The sequence below is a fragment of the Loxodonta africana genome, chromosome 6 (genome assembly GCF_030014295.1).
Source record: "Loxodonta africana isolate mLoxAfr1 chromosome 6, mLoxAfr1.hap2, whole genome shotgun sequence".
NCBI lineage: Eukaryota > Metazoa > Chordata > Mammalia > Proboscidea > Elephantidae > Loxodonta > Loxodonta africana.
This window is the reverse complement of record NC_087347.1, coordinates 67,463,879-67,486,273: the sequence shown is the minus strand read 5'-3', so window position 1 is coordinate 67,486,273 and position 22,395 is coordinate 67,463,879. Positions and strand designations below refer to the sequence as shown.

At 37.5% G+C, this 22,395-nt stretch overlaps 1 protein-coding gene across 4 annotated transcripts in view; it reads right to left on the bottom strand.

Moving 5' to 3' along the window:
• The window catches only part of SESTD1 (SEC14 and spectrin domain containing 1), a 129,060-nt gene that overhangs the window by 34,858 nt on the left and 71,807 nt on the right, over positions 1–22,395 (bottom strand). For all 4 annotated transcript variants that reach the window (XM_010602795.2, XM_010602796.3, XM_023542800.2 and 1 more), the window contains exons 6-9: positions 13,670–13,783; positions 11,307–11,404; positions 9,461–9,516; positions 3,004–3,215 (exon numbers count right to left, since the gene is read on the bottom strand). In XM_010602795.2, coding sequence (XP_010601097.1) covers positions 3,004–3,215; positions 9,461–9,516; positions 11,307–11,404; positions 13,670–13,783 — 480 coding nt within the window. The remainder of the gene's footprint in view (positions 1–3,003; positions 3,216–9,460; positions 9,517–11,306; positions 11,405–13,669; positions 13,784–22,395) is intronic.

Here is a 22,395-nt window from a genome sequence, read left to right as displayed (position 1 = left end):
ACTTGGAATTTTTTTTACAAATAAAAACAATGTTAAAAAATACTATTATATTTTCAAATGAGTCTCAAATTTTTTTAAGCCCAATATTCAGGTACAACCTTAATTTTACAAAGCCTGAAAAGAGAGGCCATGTAGGAAAGAGAAAAGGAAGAAGCGCAGCTCTACACAATTTCTGGAACAAATAAAACCTATTTTAGGGAAGGTCGCACCTGTCTTACTGAACCACTCTTCTGTCTCCTGGTGCCTCTTTCTCTGAGTTTCTGGTAAGTATCCAATTCAATCAAGATGACCTACTCCTTCAGGTTCTATTCTTCAAAATCAGATATTGCCTTATTTGTCCCCGCCCTTCTCTTGTGTTGTTGTTACTTGCTTTCGAGTCAATTCCAATTCACGGTGACCCCATGTGTGCAGAGTAGAACTGCTCCACAATGTTTTCAGGGCTGTGACCTTTTGGAAGTAGATCATGAGTCCTGTCTTCTCAGGTGCCTCTGAGTGGGTTCAAATTGCCAACCTTTCAGCTAGTAGTTGAGTGCCTAATCGTCCGTGCCACTCAGGGGCCCCTCCTTTTCCAAATGAGTTACAGTAAATATACACAGCTATTTTAAAGTAAAAAATTAGTGCTTGCTTAGCAATCTTCAGTTTATATGTGGTTACATGGGATAAAACATAAATCCTTTTGTCTGGAACCCTTACTTCCTTCCTTTCAAGCCTTTGGTCCCATGACATCCTGATGCTGGAGGTCACAGATCAGCAAACTGTAGCCCACATGCCATTTCTGGACCACTGCCTCATTTTGTAAATAAAGTTTTATTAGAACATAGTCACATCCATTTGTCTGTATCATGTCTATGGCTGCTTTTGCACTACAAAAGCAGAGTTATGTGGCAGTTCAGTAGCTGTAGCCACAACAGACCAAACAGATCACAAAGCCTAAATCATTTACTATTTCGGCTCTTTATGGAATAAGTTTGTGAACAACTGAACTAGGCTTCTACGCTAGAGTTTAGATCTGTGGAAGTTAATATAAGACCAAAAAAAAAAAAAAAGCAAGCCCATTGCTGTCAAGTCGATTCTGACTCAAAGTGACCCTATGGGATGGAACAAAATTGCCCCATAGGGTTTCCAAAGCTATAAATCTTTACGGAAGAAGACTGCCACATCTTTCTCCCATGGAGTGGCTGGTGGGTTCAAACCACCAACCTTTTGGTTAGCAGCGGAGCACTTAACCACTGTGCCACCGGGGCTCCTTAAATATAATAAAGCCAAAACAACCAAACCTGTTGCTTTCGAGTAGATTCCGACTCATAGAGACCCTGTAGGAGAGAGTAGAACTGCACCATAAGGTTTCAAAGCAGCGAATGGAGGATTCAAACTGCTAGACCTTTTGGTTAGAATCCGGAGCTCTTAACCACTGTGCCGCCAAGGCCCAAGATTAAATATAACAGCTGCCACTAACTGAGTGCTGGGTTCTTTCCAGACATCAACGTTTCAAAAGAGGTATTGTTATTAATAAAAGGTAAGAAGGAAGGATGGAAATGAAGGGAGGAGTCAAAGAAGACAGAGGCTCATGTAAATGCAGTAATGTGACTATGATCACACTGCTATTAAGTGGAGAAACAGGGATTCAGATTCTGCTCTGTTTGCCTCAAAGGTCATAAACTTCTCACTGTGCCTACTACTTCCTCAACAGAACTTCGGATTTCATGCTGCTACTCTTTTACTCATGTTAGTCCTTCTCCTAAAAAAAAAAAAAAAAAAGATAATTTTCCTTTAAAATTTATCACTGTCTCATGAAATCTTAAATATTCTCAGAGGACAAACTCAAGTGCTCCCTGATTTCCTACAGCCAGAGTAATAATCCTTCCTAAAATGTCCACAGCACTTTATCCATGTCCTTGTGACACTTAACACTTTATCCTCTTAAACTTAATGTAGCAAATACCCAAGTCTACCATTACGCCCCCATACAACCTAGCACAGGCACCTTGCACATATACGCACTTAATATTTATTTAATGAATGAATCTAGATTAAAACATTGGGACATTTCTAATTTAGTTTTTTTAAAGAAAACATGTAAAGATTTATTTTCTCAATAATTCAACAGATAAAAATCTAGAATGGAATCTAAAAACAGAAATGCCTTCCTTTAGTATTGATATTTAGTATTTTAAACTAATTTTCTTACTAAGAAAACAATTTTAAAAGGAACTAACCAGCCATAACTATCAAATATTTACTATTACATATTATGAATATAACTAATTAAACTATCAATATTTTCTATCAGTATGATAGTACCAAAACAAAAAAATTAACTAATGCTTGCAAAATAAAAGTATCAATAACCAAATGTTATATATTTCAAGAATAAATCAAGACAACAGGTGATGTTCCCAACAGTTATTTTTTAAGTCGTACAATGTTAAGAGTAAGCTGATCAGCTGTAAAGGGAAATGAAGTCCTGATACATGCTACGACACGGATGTGCCTTGAAAACATTAATTTGAATGAAACGAATCAGACAGAAAAAAGACAAATATTGTATGATCCGACTTACATGAAATATTTATAACAGGCAATTACATAGAGACCAAAGTTTATTAGTGGTTACCAGGGGCAGGTGAGAGTTACTGCTTAGGGGACACTGAGCTCCTACTAAAGGTGATGGAAAAATATGGAACCAGAGAGCAGTGATGGTTGCACAACATGGTGAATGTAATTAATATCACGGATGAACACATGAAATGGTCAAAGTTGCAAACGTTTTATTACATACATTTTACCACAGCTTAAAAGTAAGTAACCTAAATGCTCAATAACAATACTGTAGAAATAATACAATTTAGATGCAAATATTGTAAAAAGAGACATAGTTGGAAATAGTTTTAGGATCTAGTTTATTAAGGTTCTCTATGTTACGTAAACAACAGTAAAAAAAATCAGTCAAAATGATCAATAAAAAAGTTAAATATACTCAAACCAGACAATATTGGTACCTACCTGCATTACTTTCTGTTGAATCTCTTCTAACTGTGTACGCTTACTACGTTGCCTACAAACTTCCTGGTAGCGAGTATACTGCTCTCGGAGTGAATCTAATAATTTCATAACCTGTGGCTGTGCAAGCAACTCGTCATCCATAGGGGACCATGACACCCCTCCATCTGAGCCATTAAATCGACGCTGCTGTAATTCGGATAATAATTCATGCCCTTTACAAACGAAAGATATTTACAGTTAGTAACCACAAAGAAATACAATTCTTACTTTTCAGTCTTCTCAATTCTAATTCCCCGTTATCAAAATCTACTTATCTGTCTACCTACCTACCTACCTACCAGGTCTTAAGTAATGAAATGCAATTTTTCTATCTATAAACAAAAACCAAGCCCAGTGCCGTCGAGTCGATTCTGACTCATAGCGACCCTATAGGACAGAGTAGAACTGTCCCATAGAGTTTCCAAGGAGCGCCTGGCGGATTCGAACTGCTCTCTCTTTGGTTAGCAGCCATAGCACTTAAGCACTATGCCACCAGGGCTTCCTTTCTATCTATATATCACAATAAATAGGAAAATTGCATATATGCATGGATTTACGCATGTATGTATACATACACACACAAACACACAACACTGAATATTTATATACTATAGGTGGCACCCTGGTGGCATAGTGGTTAAGAACTATGGCTGCTAACCAAAAGGCTGGCAGTTCGAATTTACCAGGCACTCCTTGGAAAGCAGTTCTACACTGTCCTATAGGGTCGCTATGAGTCAGAATCGACATGACGGCAATGGGGTTTTTTTTTTTTTTTAATAGGTGGCACAGTGGTTCAGCATTTGGCTGCTAGTCAAAAGGTTGGCCGTTCGAATCCACCAGCCACTCCTTGGAAACCCTATGGGACAGTTCTACTCTGTCCTACAAGGTCACTATGAGTCAGAATCGACTCGACAGCAACAGGTGTTTTGGTTTATAGTATGTTTATGTATGCACACATGCACACACTGTAGTACACACTTAGACATACACTCTATAGAAGGCAGTGGTGGTTCGGTGGTAGAATTCTCACCTTCCGTGCAGGAGACCCAGGTTTAATTCCTGGCCAGTACAACTCAAATCACAATCACCACCTGTCTGTCAGTGGACGTTTGTCTGTTGCTATGATGCTGAATAGGTTTCGGTGAAGGTTCCAGGCTAAGACGGACTAGGAAGAATGGCCTGGCAATCTACTTCTAAAAATCAGTAAGTGAAAATTCTATGGATCACAATGGTCCGATCCAGTTGTGCACAGGGTCACTGTGAGTTAGGGGCTGACTCAACAGCAGCTAACCATGACAAATATACTTAGTTGTTGTTAAGTGCCGTTGAGTTGATTCCGACTCACAGCAACCCTACGTACAACAGAATGAAACACTGCTGGGTCCTGCGTCATCCTCACAATCACTGCTATGTTTGAGCCCATTGTTGTAGTCACTGTGTTAGTCTATCTCTTTGAGGATCTTTCTCTTTTATCTGACTGTCTATGTTACCAAGCATGATGTCCTTCTCCAGGAACTGGTCCCTCCTGATATCATGCCCAAAGAATGTGAGAAGTCTTGCTATCCTTGCTTCTAATGGGCATTCTGGCTGTGCTTCTTCCAAGACAGATTTGTTTGATCTTTTGGCAGTCCACAGTATATTCAATATTCTTCTATCAATACCATAATTCAAAGACATCAATTCTTCTTTGGTCTTTTCTTATTCACTGTCCAGCTTTCACGTGTATATGAGGCAATTAAAAATGCCATGGCTTGGGTTAGGCACACCTTAGTCCTTAAAGTGACATCTTTGCTGTTTAACACTTTAAAGAGACTCTTGCAGCAGATTTGCCCAAAGCAATGCATCATCTGATTTCTTGACTGCTGCTTCCATAGGTGTTGATAGTGGATCCAAGCAAATGAAATTCTTGACAATCAATCTCTTCTCCATTTATCAGGATGTTGCTTACTGGTCCGGTTGTGAGGATTTTTGTTTTACGTTGAGGTGTAATCCATACGGAAAGCTGTGGTCTCTGGTCTTCATCAATAAGTGCTTCAAGTCTTCTTCACTTTCTGCAAGCAAGGTTGTGTCATCTGCATATCGCAGGTTGTTAAATGAGTCTTCCTGCAATCTTGATGCCACCTTCTTCTTCAGATAGTCCAGCTTCTTGGATTATTTGCTTAGCATATGGATTGAACAAGGCCAGGGCCCAACTGTGGAACAGACCATCAATTGCTCATATGCAAGTTCAAGCTGAAAATGAAGAAAATCAGAGCAAGTCCATGAAAGCCAAAATATGACTTTGAACATATCCCACCTAAATTTAGAGACCATCTCAAGAGTAGATTTGACAGGTTGAACACTAGTGACCGAAGACTAGACGAGTTGTGGAATGACATCAAGGACATCATACATGAAGAAAGCGAGAGGTCACTGAAAAGACAGGAAAGAAAGAAAAGACCAAGATGGATGTCAGAGGAGACTCTGAAACTTGCTCTTGAGCATCGAGCAGCTAAAGCAAAAGGAAAAATTGATGAAGTAAAAGAACTGAACAGAAGATTTCGAAGGGCCTCTCGAGAAGACAAAGTAAAGTATTATAATGACATGTGCAAAGAGCTGGAAATGGAAAACCAAAAGGGAAGAACATGCTCGGTGTTTCTCAAGCTGAAAGAACTGAAGAAAAAATTCAAGCCTCTAGTTGCAATAGTGAAGGATTCCATGGGGAAAATATTAAATGATGCAGGAAGTATCAAAAGAAGATAGAAGGAATACACAGAGTCATTATACCAAAAAGAATTAGTCGAAGTTCAACCATTTCAAGAGGTGACATATAATCAGGAACCGATGGTACTGAAGGAAGAAGTCCAAGCGGCTCTGAAGGCAACGGGGAAAAACAAGGTCCCAGGAATTAATGGAATATCAATTGATATGTTTCAACTAACAGATGCAGCGCTGGAGGTGCTTACTTGTCTATGCCAAGAGATATGGAAGACAGCTTCCTGGCCAACCAACTGGAAGAGATCCATATTTATGCCTATTCCCAAGAAAGGTGATCCAACTGAATGTGAAAATTGTAGACCAATATCATTAATATCACACGCAAGCAAAATTTTGCTGAAGATCATTCAAAAATGGCTGCAGCAGTAATACTGACAGGGAACTGCCAGAAATTCAGGCTGGTTTCAGAAGAGGACGTGGAGCCAGGGATATCATTGCTGATGTCAGATGGATCCCGGCTAAAAGCAGAGAATACCAGAAGGATATTTACCTGTGTTTTACTGACTATGCAAAGACATTTGACTGTGTGGATCATAATAAATCATGGATAAAATTGCAAAGAATGGGAATTCCAGAACACTTAATTGTGCTCCTGAGGAACCTTTACATAGATCAAGAGGCAGTTGTTCAAACAGAACAAGGGGATACTGATTGGTTTAAAGTCAGGAAAGGTGTGCGTCAGGGTTGTATTCTTTCACCATACCTATTCAATCAGTATGCGCAAATAATCCAAGAAGCGGGACTATACGAAGAAGAATGGGGCATCAGGATTGGAGGAAGACTCATTAACAACGTGCGTTTCGCAGATGACACAACCTTGCTTGCTGAAAGTGAAGACGACTTGAAGCACTTACTAATGAAGATCGAAGACCACAGCCTTCAGTATGGATTGCACCTCAACATAAAGAAAACACAAATCCTCACAACTGGACCAATAAGCAACATCATGATAAATGGCGAAAAGATTGAAGTTGTCAAGGATTTCATTTTACTTGGATCCACAATCAACAGCCATGGAAGCAGGAGTCAAGAAATCAAAAGACGCGTTGCATTGGGTAAATCTGCTGCAAAGAACCTCTTTGAAGTGTTGAAGAGCAAAGATGTCACCTTGAAGGCTAAGATGCGCCTGACCCAAGCCATGGTATTTTCAATCACATCATATGCATGTGAAAGCTGGACAATGAATAAGGAAGACCGAAGAAGAGTTGAGGCCTTTGAATTGTGGTGCTAGCGAAGAATACTGAATATATCATGGACTGCCAAAAGAATGAATAAATCTGTCTTAGAAGAAGTACAGCCAGAATGCTCCTTAGAGGCAAGGATGGTGAGACTGCGTCTTGCATACTTTGGACGTGTTTTCAGGAGGGACCAGTCCCTGGAGAAGGATATCATGCTTGGCAGAGTACAGAGTCAGCGGAAAAGAGGAAGACCCTCGATGAGATGGACTGACGCAGTGGCTTCAACAATGAGCTCAAGCATAACAACGACTGGAAGGATGGCTCAGGATCGGGCAGTGTTTCGTTCTGTTGTGCATAGGGTCGCTGTGAGTCGGAACTGACTCGTCAGCACCTAACAACAAGAACAGCAACGTACAGACTGAATAGGTATGGTAAAAGGATACAACCCTGATGCACACCTTTCCTGACTTTAAACCACTCTGTATCCCCTTGTTCTGTATGAGTGACTGCCCCCTGGTCTATGTATAGTTTCCTCAGGAGCACAATTAAGTGTTCTGGAATTCCCATTCCTTGAAATGTTATTCATAATTTGTTATGATCCACCTAGTCAAATGCCTTTGCATAGTCAATAAAACATAGGTAAAGAGCTTTCTGGTATTGTCTGCTTTCAGCCAAGATCCATCTGACATCAGGAATGATACCCCTTGTTCCATATCCTCTTCTGAATCCGGCCTGAATTTCTGGCAGTTCCCTGTTGTAGTGTTATTAAGTGCTTTTGAATGATCTTTAGCAAGATTTTATTTGTTTGTGGTATTAATGATACTGATCAATAATTCGCCGCATTCAGTTGGATCTCCTCTCTTTGGAATGAGTACAAATATGAATCTCTTCCAGTTGTTTGGCCAGGTAGCTGTCTTTCAAATTTCCTGGTATAGACTAGTGAGCACTTCCAGCACTGCATCCATCTGCTGAAACATCTCAGTTGGTGTTCTGTCAATTCCTGGAGCCCTCTTTTTCTCCGATGCCTTCAGTTCAGCTTGGACCTATTTCTTTAGTATTATTGGTTTTTGATCATATACTACCTCCTGAAATGGTTTAACCACGTGACTGTAAGTTTGTTGTACCATGGTGGCTTGTGTGTTGCTGTGATACTGGACGCTCTGCCACTGGTATTTCAAATACCAGCAGGGTCACCCATGGAGGACAGGTTTCAGCTGAACTTCCAGACTAAGACAGACTAAGAAGAAGTACCTGGCAGTCTACTTCTGAAAAAATTGGCTAGTGAAAATATACTTTTAACAGATCTATATCCATATGTGATATAAACACACATACACAAACACCTAGTAAATTCCTGTTATTGGTGGATTCATTACTGAGCCAGCCAATTCTCTTTCCTTGCACAGCATAATTACACTCTGGGATTTCTATCTGATGGAGCCAATCCAAGTGCTATTAACATTTCAGTATAAAGCCATACTCTTAATTAATTGCACCTTCTAAAAGAAAAGTTGATACAGTTACAAGCATATGATTAGGTTTAAGGGAGTCTTTATTTCTGATACAAAATAATATTTAAACAATGTATTTACAGGAAGCTCCAGAACATATCAACTGAATTATGAAAGGCCACACTAGTGTAAGAACTGCATTCAATGTGATTCACTTATTGCAAGCTCATGTAGAAAATCTGCTTACAACAGTGCCTAGCACACAGTAAGATTAGAATTATGAACTATTATTTGGGGGAAAAATGTTACAAACAAAAAAAATCAAGCTATTTCCATTTAAAGGCATTTAAGTGTATTCCCTTAGAATTTGTGAAACCACTACTAGAAATATTTGGCCTGGACTGTACTTACCATGCAGCACTGAGCACTTATACTGTGATGTGCTAATGTTTTTTACATAGATTATTGTAAAGTGGTATATCAAGTGCTTTTGATTGCAACTTACTTTGAGCTAAGGTGATAGCACTTAACAGTTACTTTATCATGATCAAGTTACATCTCTGAGTCTTAACTTCCTCAAGTGCAAAATAGGGAAAATAACACTAATTATATCAAACGATTATCAGGAAAATTACATATAAAATACATAAAATGTGTTTAGCAAAATGCCTGGCATATAATTAGTATTTAATAAAATTAGCTATTATTACCTTACACAATCCTCACTAATGAAAAATCAAACCCATAGCAGCCTGATAAACAGGAATTTCTATCTCTATTTCACAGATACGGAAATAAATTCAAATATTTCAAGGGAGAAATAATTTAACTTAACAACTTATTCTTACTATTTTAATATTTTAAAGTATATTAATTAACACACTATTAAGTTAAACCAAAGGCAGTTTGAAAAATCTTCCTCAAGTTCCTAGCACATAATACAAAGCTCAATTAATGTTTATTCAATGAACCAATCTATGACTGTTTCATTTTATTATGATTATCACTAATAAATGTGGTTTTTCACCTTACCTGTCTGAAGAACTGTTTCAGGATCAACTGATGGAAGAAAGTTTAAATCCACAGATCTGGCAAACATCAAAAGAATAATTTTGAAAATAATATTCTTACCCATATAACTTAAGAAAGTCTTTTATACATATATAGTAAACAAAGGCACATAAATATGAAAATCTGAAGCATGCTATTTTAACATGCTAATTTCTCTTAAGCATAAGGACGCCCATTAGAGATAATTAAATACAAGCAGCCAGATAAATATTAATGTGATAAATCATAAAAAACATCACTTGGAAAAGTTTATTCTTATTACTTATGGCATTATTTCAAATATATCAAAGGAATCCATTTCAGTGTTTATTCCCTGAATATATGTTTCAAAATCTGTAACTGTATTAAAAAACCAAACCAAACCTGTTGCCGCTGAGCCAATTCTGACTCATAGTGACTCTACAGGACAGAGTAGAACTGCCCCATAGAGTTTCCAAGGAACTCCTCATGGATGTGAACTGCCGACCTTTTGGTTAGCAGCTGTAGCACTTAACCACTACCCCACCAGGGCGTCCTTTAACTGTATAATAACCCAGAAATGAAACATTAAAAATGTACCCAGCCATTCCTCTACCAAAGGTTTACTTATCTACACCAACCACTGCTAGCTGCAAATATTCTCTCTGATAGTTCGAACTATCTGCTGGACTGCTGGACTGCTCAGAAAGCAAACAGATCTGGCTAAATTTTATTAAGTTAACTTGTGAAACATTCTCAATTTCTAAACCACTGCATATGTGTACGTATGATACGCACACACATTTATATATATTTTTACATTTACATTTTTATATGGCATCTGTAAGATAGAAATGTTCCTAAATATTTGTTGCAACTTTAACTAGATTTACATTTAAACATTTTTATTTTTTTTACATTTTGACTTTGTTTTAACCAGGATTTGGTGTTAAACTATGACCGTCTCACATCCCTCACTTGTTACTTCAGCTAATTGATGCAAGACACGTAATAACGAGAAGGACTTTAGCTAGGTTCCACTGTATTTTCAAGGTCAGAAGAAAGATAAACAAAGAAAGGTGTCGATTCTTTCAAATTTCCTAATGAAAAATAACTCTTCCAGTGACCACTTTATTGAGAAATTAGAAAGAATTAATTTGCTTCCTTAAAAACACAAAAACCAAAGGAGAGGAACTTAGCCTACCAAGAGAAAAATGAAAACTGACAAGGTTGTTGTGTTCAATAGAAACCTGTTAAAATGATAAATATATAGGTAGTTACATTTAGAAAATACAACTGAACAATAACTTTGTCCAGTGTCATAAAACACTAAATCCCCCCAAGTTGAACTCATGAATATCACATATTTTGCAATGACAGAGAAATACTACAAGCTAGGCATTTAAGTGCTCATGCATTTAAATAAGGTTCTTATAATTTTATTTCAAGCTGCAACCTTTTTCACATTCTCTACTAAGCAAAGCAGAACTCTAAAAAGGCAGACAATTGTTTCACTTTGAGAACGTTGTTGAAAACATGTTCTTCTAAACATGTGCTTCTAAAATACTTAGCTCAGTGTTTAAAAAAAAAGGTAAATATGTTATTATTCATCAAAAAATGCCTTTTGTGAAAGAAACTTTGAGTCAAATCAATGAATGAGTTCTAAACGTAAAGCAAATTCTTACAAATGAAAAAATGAATTTAACTAAACTTTCAAATGTCAGTTCTGAATTTACCCTAGGTTCTTTTAACCTTGCATCAACAATATCTTTTTTTGGTATTAACAGTATCTTTTCTCAGATTAATCATAGCTTTGCAAAGATATAACTGCATGACACTAGCCACCTACCTTTCTTTCTCTTGCTGATTTCCTTTATCACTTCCATTGTTAATCAAAGCAAGTTCATCTAATAATGATGTAGATTCCTTTGTAAATTTCTCAAAAACCTATAATATGAGACTTTATTAACAATACTGAAAATAATCTTATGTGTTAATATGTTAAGAACAAGAGTCAACTAGCCAGGATTCCCTTTCCTTCCCTGTAAGTCACTTAGTGCAATTCAACCACCAGAGCACTAGTGTATACACAGAACACAAAACTGTTTCCTAAAACAATCAATGGTTTCAAAGGATAAGGATTTTTTAAAAAATTTAAGTACATTAGGAATTATTTTTTGTTCTCATTAAGACAAGTTTATTTTTATTCCTGTGTCTCTCTAAGTAACATTTCCACCAATAACGATTGCAACTAAACAACAACAACAAAAAAAACAACCAAATCTGTTGTCATTGAGTCGATTCCGACTCATAGTGACCCTATAGGACAGAGCAGAACTGCCCCATAGAGTTTCCAAGGAGCACCTGGTGGATTAGAACTGCCGAACTTTTGGTTAGCAGCTGTAGCTCTTAACCACTGCGCCACCAGGGTTTCCACAGTTGTAACTACATGAACATTATCTGGACCAGTTCTAATGCTCTAATTTCAGTTATAGAACATTCGAGTTATAAGACATTTCTCTATGATATTCTGATTGTTTGTAATAGTTAGAGTTTTATATACAAGCAAGCAGCATAATTATAATTTTCACAGGATTTCTTAAAATATTTCTTTTAAGAATTTGGGTAAGTCTGTTTAAACATATGTGATAAAGTGGATACTCATTTGTCTGTTCAAATACTGTGGAAACAATAACCACTATTCATTCTGAGATAACTAAAAGTTCACTATTCTTCAATAAAATTAGTATATAATCTAAACTGAGTTAATCTGAAGCTTGTTCTTTCAGTCCCCCACAGTTCATAAAACAATGTCTTATTATACAGAGTAGCAGATGTCAGAAGTCCAGCCTGATAAAGAAGATACATTTTCAGAAAGGAAAGTTTAATCTGTCAAACTGCCCTTCCAATTGATAATTCAAGTTAATGTTTAAGTATCTCCTCTGTAAATAGTAGACCAACTGTATTACCTCTAAAGAAATTATGCTACTCTATTAGTCTCCTTTGAAGATTTACAAATCTGACTAGTAAAACTACTGCTACTAATAAGAACAGTAATAGTTAACACTTATATAACGCTATAATATATTGTGCCAGGTACTGTTCTAAACGCATATTTATTTCCTCTTACCCACAATCCCATACGGTAGGAACTATTATAAAGTCCCTAGCTGGCACAAATGGTTTTCACTCAAGCAGTTGTATTCTGTTTAACGTTTTGGGTTGCCATGAGTCAGAACAGATTTGACGGCAGCAAACAACATTAACCAAAAAAAAAAAAAAAAAAAAACACCAAAACGCATTGCTGTCAAGTTCTGACTCATAGTGATCATAAAGGGCAGAGCAGAACTGCCTCATAGGGTTTCCAAGGCTCTAATACTTTATGGGAGCAGACTGCCACATCTATCTCCCATGGGGCAGCAGGTGGCTTTGAACCTCGGACCTCTGATTAGCAGGCAAGGGCTTAACCACTGTACCACCAAACGTTATAGAGATGTAGAAATAGATGCACAGAGAGATTAAATACATTGCTGAAAGTCACTGTTATGGAATGAATTGTAACCCCCCTAAAAGATGTGTTGAAGTCCTAAGGGCTGCACCTGTGAATATGATCTTATTGGAGAAATAGGGTTTTTCTTTGCAGATGTTCTCATTTAAATTAAGGAAGTCATACTTCAGCAGGATGGGTCCTAATCCCTTCTGAGTGGTGTCTTATAAAAAAGAAGAACCGCCATGGAAAGTCACAAGCAGGGGGCAGACACCATGTGAAGCAATGTGAAGCAGCAAAGGCACACCAAGGGCTGCTGCAGCCACTAGGAGCTTGGAGAGAGGCATGAAATAGTTCCTCTCTCAGCCCTCAGAAGGGATCAGTACAGCCTACACCCTGGTTTGGATTTCTACCCTCCAGAACCTTGAGAAAATAAATTTCTGTTTTTTTAAAGCCATGTACTTTGTGGTATTTTGTTACGGCTTCCCTAGGAAACGGGGACAGTCTTACGCTCAGCAGAGAGTGAGAGCAGGATTCTGATAAAACCAGCCAGACTCCAGAGTATTTGCCCCCAGTTTTTTACCAGGCTATAATGCAGAATGGGCTAAATGGTTTCATTTTTGTAAAAACAGCAACAATCCACATTTTTAGTTAATCAAAATGGTAAAGTCATCAGAATGTCTAATTTATGCATCATACATTTTATCTCATTGTTATATACCAACCAGCCTCTTATTTAACCAGTCCATGTGATCATATGTAAGACTTCCACCGAAATCTTCTGTCAACTGGCATGGTTCTATATAACGAGTCAATTTATTAGCAGACACTAAAATAACCTATAAAGGTAAAAAGAAAATAAATGTTTAGCAAGTCACTATTACAGTCCATGAAAGTAACGAGGAGGTAAAATTAAGTTAAAAATTGCAATATTGTTTCCAACATGATGGCGCATTACTGTTTATTTAATACCACAACATTTAAAATCATCTCAATAAGTTGTGGATATCTGCTCAAAAATAATCTATCAAAAAACATAACCCATCTCTAAGACAAGAGACACTAGCAGCTCAGCTAAAATATTTTAAATATTCATCAATATTCACAATTCAATTTCTTTAATGATCTAATCTGAAATTTTTTCACAGTCTCAAAATCAGCTAGAAATACTAAAGAGATAAACACAAGTGAATAATCTGGCATCAAAAAGATTACACATTTCAAAGTTTTTCTAACATTCCTCTTGACTACATATTCACAAAAAAAGACCTGTAACAGTGGGGTAAATGTCAGAATAACATATGCCAATATTTAATTTGAAAATCAGAAATAAAATGGGAGAAAGTCAAAGAATTCATAAATGTGAAACTTACATATTAAAATTATAATGTTTTAACCCTAAACTTTAAAAGGCTTCAAATACAAATTATAGATGTACCTAGGAGTAGTGGTTAAGAGCTATGGCTGCTATCCAAAAGGTTAGCAGTTTGAATCCACCAGGCACTCCTGGGAAACCCTCTGAGGCAGTTCTACTCTATCCTTTAGGGTCGTCAGAATCGACTCGATTGCAACGGCTTTGGTTTGGGTTTTTTTTGAGAGACCATTATAGAGATATTTAAAGTTTCAATGAAGACACACATGAATATAAAAGAAAATAATCTGTGGGTGAAAGATATTCAAATGGAAGCGTTAATCCAAAAATGATACATGGAAATTTGTATTTATAAAAAATGTCGACAAGAAAAATAGTAGGGTTTGGCTTGCACCTAAAATATAGACAGACAGCTGAGCGTCATCCTCGCTCCAAGAACAACAAAAAGTCAAACAATCTATAAAACTGTAAATTTTCTGGGACCCATGAGAGAGCTGAGGTCAAAAGAAAACCAAATGAAACTGGAAAAAAGACAAGTACCAACAAGCACGTGAGAAGGGATGACCACAAAGTCTGGGATAATGCATGTGTTCCGTATTTTGATCGTGGCGAAGGTTGCGTGACTCCATTTTTTGTCAAATCTCATAAAACTCTTCACCAAAAGGGATGGATTTAATTGTATGTAAATTATACCTCAATAAACCTGGCTTTAAAAAAACCTTTGGAGAACTTGTGGACGAATAAGATGAAATGAAAAATACAATTTTAATATGTAATTCTGCAGAAACATCAGTATGCAAAATTAGGTACAACCATACTGTATGTAAAATAATAATATAAACAACAAATGAGGGAAAAGTATTAAGCTTGCAAACTACTTTGCTAAAAGGGGGGAAATATCTTCTGAAAGATAGCAAAAACATAAAAAATTCATAAAACTATCAGAGAAAACAGACACTATCAATGTCAAGATTACAACAAACTGCTATTGACAGCAATACATGAAATGGAAATTAAGAGCCTTAAACATTTACATCAGAAAATAAAAACTGAGAAATAGAGTAAACTGTCCAATCTAAGAATGGGAGGAGGGTAGGAATAAATCCAAAGAGAATAACCAAAAAAACCCCAAAGCCATTGCCTTTGAGTCGATTCCAACTCAGTGATTCCATAGGATAGAGCAGAACTGCTTACAGGGTTTCTGGAAGCAAACTAATGGATCACATCTTTTCCTGCAGAGCAACTGGCGGGTTTAAACTGCCGACTTTCTGGTCAGCAGCTGAGAGCTTTAACTACTGCGCCATCAGGGCTCCTCCCAAAGAAAAATACAAAGGGATAAATATAAGGAATTAATAAAATAGAAAATACTAGGGAAAATCTAGGTCACCTGGCATAATGTAGTTCATAAAGAACATGTTCTATATCCTACTTTGGTAAGTAGCATCCGGGGTCTTAAAAGTTTACAGTCATCTAAAATACATTTATTGGCCCCATTATGTTTGGAGCAAAGAATGAAGAAAACTAAAAACAAAGGAAAAGTATCAGTCCAAAGGACTAATGGACCATAAGACCCACAGCCTCCCCCAGCCTGAGCCCAGAAAAACTAGATGGTGCCCAGCTGCCACCACCTACCACTCTGACAAGGATCATGACAGAAGATCCTGGACAGAGCCAGAGAACAAGGCAGAACAAAATTCAAATTCATAAAAAGAGACCAGACTTACTGGTCTGACATAGAATGGAGGAACTCCCAAGACTATGGACCCCAGACACCCTGCCAACTCAGAACTGAAGCTACTCCCAAAGTCCACCTTTCAGGCAAAGATTTGATAGGCCTATAAAACAGGCAGTAACACATGTGAGCAATGTGCTGCTTAGTTCAATCAAGTATATTAGACCAAATGGGCAATACCTGCCCAAAAGCAAAGAGGAAAAGGCAGGAAAGGACAAGAAACCTGGACAAATGGACACGGGGAAACTGGGATGGAAACGGAAAGAATGAGAGTGCTGACACAATGTGGGGACTGCAACCAATGACACAAAACAACTTGTATATAAAGTTCTGAATGAGAAACGTTTATCTAAACACAATTAAAAAAAGGAAAAAACAGAACTAATACAGGTCTTATCAAGGCTTGATAAAGCTAAAAACTGTTCCTGGAAAAGACTAAAAAGACAAACTTTAGATAAGATAAAGCAAGAAGAAAAGAAAGGCACAAATAAATAGTAAGAATGAAAATGAGAATAAAACTGCATTTAAAGTTATAGTTTAAAATTACAGGACAATTTTGTGCTGATAACTAAAAATTTAGAAGAATGGATAAATTCCTGGGGAAGAAAGTATAATACAGCAAGATTGATATAAGAAAAGACATAAAACCTATAAATCATTCACTTGAATCACCACATTCTTTCCTTTTTAGTAATCATACTGTTACTGGGAGTTTTGATATTGCTACTCTGAGACTGCTTACATGAAACAAAACAAATTAGTAATATGGAATAATTCAGCTAGGCCTGGTGTCCTTAAGAAAATGGGATTCTTGGTAGGGAGAAAGAAGATATGGATGTGAGACAAAAGTTAAACATGTATGGTCCTCAATTTGAATTGGAAGTACCAGTTTAACCTCACACTGCATTTCATCTTAAGTAAAAACACACACATTCACATACGCTGTCTTATTTATTTAATGCTGCTATAAGAGGAATACCACAGTAGATGGCTTTAACAAACAGAAATTAATTTTCTCACAGCTTAGGAAGCCAGAAGTACGAATTTGGAGCGCCAGCTCTAGGGGAAGGCTCTCTCTCTGTCAGCTCTGGAGGAAGGTCCTGGTCTTTTCAGCTTCTGCTTCCTGGTACCTTGGAGACCTCTGTGTGTCTTGGCATCTATCTTACCCCATCTCTGCATCTTAGCTTGCTTCTTCAATCTCTTATACCTCAAAAGATATTTGATTCAAGATACACCCTACACTATAGAACAAACAATAACACATGCAGTTCAACCAAGTATACGAGACTAAATGGGCACACCAGCCCAAATAAAGATGACAAGGCAGGAAGTAACAGTAAAACTGGATGAACGGAAATGGGGAAACAGAGGTCAAGAAGGGGAGGAGTTTTAACACATCTTGGGGTTGGCAACCAATGTCACAAAACAATTTCTACATTAACTGTTTAATGAGAAACTAATTTGCTCTGTAAACTTTCACTAAAGCACAATGAAAAAACCCTAGACAAACCCTGCCTCATCAACATAACAAAGACAACCCATTCCCAAATGGGATTATAATCACACGCATAGAGGTTAGAATTTACAACACATATTTTTGAAGAATACAATAAAATGCATAACATACATCCATTTTCTAGCTCTGTCCACTGTAGAAATTTACAATGACCAAGCCTATAGAAATGCACACTCCTAGTATCCCCAAATATCATTTTCCACTAAAAGCAATCAATGCTCCTTGAAAAACAGCCAATTCCAGGTCTAGGGCTGTAAATAACCAAAACCAAATACATTGCCATTGAGTAGATTCTGATTCATAGTGACCCTACAGGACACAGTAGAACTGCCCATAAGTTTTCCATGGAGCGTCTGGTGGATTCGAATTGCCAACCTTTTGGTTTGTAGGCAAGTGCTTTGACCACTGTACCACCAGAACTCCTTGTTTAGGTATAATTGGAGTGAATTTAAAATAAACATCTCAGAATAAAACTGTGGAACAAAGAACTAAGTTTGGCCTTTTGTCTCTTGGTTTCTGAAAACGGCCTGCTCAATTAAGGTGCTCTTTGTTTGAGCCCACTGTTTCACCCACTGTGTCAATCCATCTTGTTGAGGGTCTTTCTCTTTTTTGCTGACCCTCTTTTTCTTTTTTTTTTTTCTACTTTATCAAGCATGATGTCATTCTCCAGGGACTGGTCCCTCCTGATAACATGTCCAGAGTATGTGGGACAAAGTCTCACCATCCATGCTTCTGAGGAGCATTCTGGCTGTACTTCTTCCAAGACAGATTAGTTTGTTCTTCTGGCAGTCCATGGTATATTCAATATTCTTCACCAACATCATAACTCAAAGGCATCAATTCTTCTTCAGTCTTCCTTATTCATTGTCCAGCTTTTGCATGTATATGAGGCAACTGAAAACATGGCTTGGGTCAGGCACACCTTGGTCCTCAAAGTGACTTCTTTGCTTTTTAACATTTTAAAGAGGTCCTTTTTTTTTGCAGCAGATCTGCCCAATGCAATGCAAAAATCAAAGGTGATTTCTTTACTGCTGCTCCCATGGTGTTGACTGTAGATACAAGTAAAATGAAATCCTTGACAACTTCAGTATATTCTCCATTTATCAGGATGTTGATCCCGTTGAGAGGATTTCTGTTTTCTTTATGTTGAAGTGTAATCCATACTGAAGGCTGTAGTCTTTGATCTTCATCAGTAAGTGCTTCCAGTCCTCTTCACTTTCACTAAGCAAGTTTGTGTCATCTGAATATCACAGGTTGTTCCTGATGCCTTGTTCTTCATAGTCCAGCTTCTTGGATTATTTGCTCAGCATATAGACTGAATAAATATGGTGAAAGGTTACAACCCTGATGCACACCTTTCCTGATTTTAACCATGTAGTATCCCCTAGGTCTCTTCGAATGATTGCCTCTTGGGTTTATGTACAGGTTCCTCATGAGCACAATTCAGTGTTCTGGAATTCCCATTCTTTGCAATGTTAAGTGTCTTGCAATCTATTAATTATTGCCTAGCAATCTATTAATTGTTGTTCCTGTAGTTAGTTGCCATCAAGTTCATTTCAAATAATGCTGACCCCATGTGTGCAGAGTAGAGCTGCTCCATAGAGTTTCCAAGGCTGTGGACCTTTGGGAAGCAGATCTCCAGGCCTGTCTTCTGAGGTGCCTCTGGGTTGGTTTAAACCGTCAGCCTTTCAGCTAATCGTCGATCACTTAACTATTTGTGCCAGCCAGGCCCTAATCTGTTAACTAGATATATACTAACAATGAAGCCAAGAAATATCTATTTATTCTATGAGAAAATTACTTGATAATTGGACATGAATTCACATCTGAATAGATAACGTCCTCAGAGCACACCTTCTGGAAAGGACAACTAAATAGAAAATGCGAAACATAATAAATGCTCTTTCCATTCTTCTATCATGCCTTACTTGACACAATATTCTATGCGAACACTGGAAAAAAAAATCTCTTTTGAAAAATCCCTCTAACTTAACTTTTAATAAAATAATGCCTTATTTATTCATCCAACAATCGTTATTTAGGACTTTCCATGTGTTTTGGTGCTGGGAGTATAGATACATACTTCCACCAAGCAAATGAGCTTTCTGTTTCAATATTCTAGAGACAGTTGTATAATGCTTTCATAAAAAGAAGCACATTAAAGTTTTCTGTTTTGTTTCTAAAGCTTTTTTTTGAAAACACCATAAATATTGTTGTTCCTTTGGTCATAATAGCACAGAGGACCAAAGGCTTTATTAGAATACCCCAAAAGATTTCCAAATCCCTTTCCTACCTTGCTTTGTTATCAGATGACATCAAGTTGGAGTTGATTTTTGACTCATAACAACCCCACATGACAGGGTAAAAACTCATGATAGGGTTTTCTAGGCTGTAATCTTTATGAGAGCAGACAAGATCCCCACGCCTTTCTCCTACAGAGCTGCTGGGTAGGTTCGAACCGTCAACCGTTGAGTTAGCAGCCGAGCACTCACGTGTTGTGCCACCAGGGCTCCTTTTTTTCTAGGTTAAACACCATTATTTTACAATTGAAAGGATACTGAACTAAAACCAAACCTGTTGCCATCGAGTTGATAGTGACCTTCTACAGGACAGAGTAGAACTGCCCCCATAGGGCTTCCAAGGAGCGGCTGGTGGATTCGAATTGCCGACCTTCTTGGTTAGCAGTCGAACTCTTAACCACTGTACCACCAGGGCTCCATAGTGAACTAGGAGTTAATTATTCCAGGTCTGTGCCCTAGGTCTGACATGAATTAGCTGATCTTGGAGAAGTCCAATTAAAGGAATCGACCGCTCCAGGCCTATTTCCCCAATCTGCCAAAGAAGAATCTGCCAGCTTTATTAAATTACCTGTTTAAGCTCTAACAGGACATAACTCTAATGAGTTGTCATCCTATACATTTAACTTGGGCTGCTCTCCCTAACATATTACCTATCTTGCCCGATGAAGAGCACCTGTCACTTCTCCACCCACTCTGGTTAACTTCACCATATAGATTCTTTTCTCCATTTTGTTGTTCCTAAACATAAACGGAAATCCTGGTGGCGTAGTGGTTAAGAGTTCAGCTGCTAACCAAAAGGTCAGCAGTTTGAATCTACGAAGTGCTCCTTGGAAACCCTATGCTGTAGTTCTACTCTGTCCTATTGGGTCGCTATGAGTTAGAATCAACTTAAACAGCAATGGATTTTTTGTTTTTCGTTTAAATAAAGTAGGTTTGAAGTTTAACAAACCAAAGTGAAATTTTGTAGTAGTTCAGTTACATGTGACATAAGTTTATTTGCATCTGAATATTTCTCTTTAAAGCTTTTTCCTAACATCAATTTAAATGTAAACAGTGCAGATTTACTTTCTGTTATGCTGTTTTTGTTAGATTCCATCAAGTCGATTCTGACTCACAGTCACCCCATGTACAACAGAATGAAACACTGCCCGGCCTGCACCATCCTTACAGTCACTGCTATGTTTCAGCCCACTGTTGCAGCCACCGTGTCAATCTATCTTCTTGAAGGTCTTCCTCCTTTTCGCAAGCACTTGGCTGCCAACCGAAAGGTCAGTGGTTCGAAACCACCAGCCACTCTGCAGGATAAAGATGTGGCAGTCTGCCTTCGTAAAGATTACAGCCTTGGAAACTCTATGTGGCAGTTCTACTTTGTTATGATATAACATATATTTAAAAGTATACTCTCCATCAGTAAATATAATCTTGAAAGAAAAAAGTTGACTAAGATTACTGTTATTATGATATTCTTACCAATGCAAAACAGATGTAAACAAGGGAACATCACCATTATAGAGAGCTATATTAATCTCTTTTCTCCATCATTATAAAACATTTCATAGAATCCACATTCTTATAAAATTCATTGACAGATGCTCAGAGTGGAAACAGGAGCTCTGTCATGCAGATGTACAGAACTGCATCAACACTAAAGATATCTCAAAGATAGATAATGTATGTAGAAAAAATCAAGAGTCTGACTAATCAAGTAGACTCAAAATCACAATTATTTCAAATTAACCATTTATCTACTATGATGAAACATTACAGTTTCCACTACAATAATCCCATCTTTGGTTAAGATGGTGAGGAGAAAGGGCAAAGTAGGAGGCTGACAGAACAAAAATAACTGTTTCTATTTTATTAGATTCTTTATGTTAAAAAACAGTCATGGGGGAAAAAAACTTAAGAAGAAAGTTAGCAATAGTAGGAAAGAATCTTACTACATGAAAATCGTACATGCCTAAGAATCAATCACCCTTTTGGAGTGAGACAGGAGTGGCAGCCTGAACAGCAAAGAATCGTTCCTTCCAGTACACTACAAAAGTACGCTCTGTTTACAAAGGTAAACACCTGCCCACTAGCCTTTGGAAACTGACACTTGCCAGGATGCAGCATATAAATTACAGACAACTACTTCCAAGGGCAAACCAAATTGGAATAAAAGACAATTCAACTCTACTCCAATGACGGCAAGTCATAAAGGAATGTGATTTAATGAAAAGAGCAAATTCAAAGGCACAAGCAAAAATAAGAAACCAGTATTTTTCAGATTCGGGCTTGAAGAATATATGTGAAAGATTCAGTACGATAATGTCTCTTTGTACCTCTTTCTGCACTTCGTACAGATTCATGTGGGTATATGTGTTCATACATATACTATTTTGATACATATGTCTGCTTGTATCTGTTGGATAATATTTTTCTCACTAAACCCACCAAAAACCAAACCCACTGCCTTTGAGTCAATTCTGACTCATAGCGACCCTACAGGACAGAGTAGAAGTGCCCTATAGAGTTTCTAAGGAGTGCCT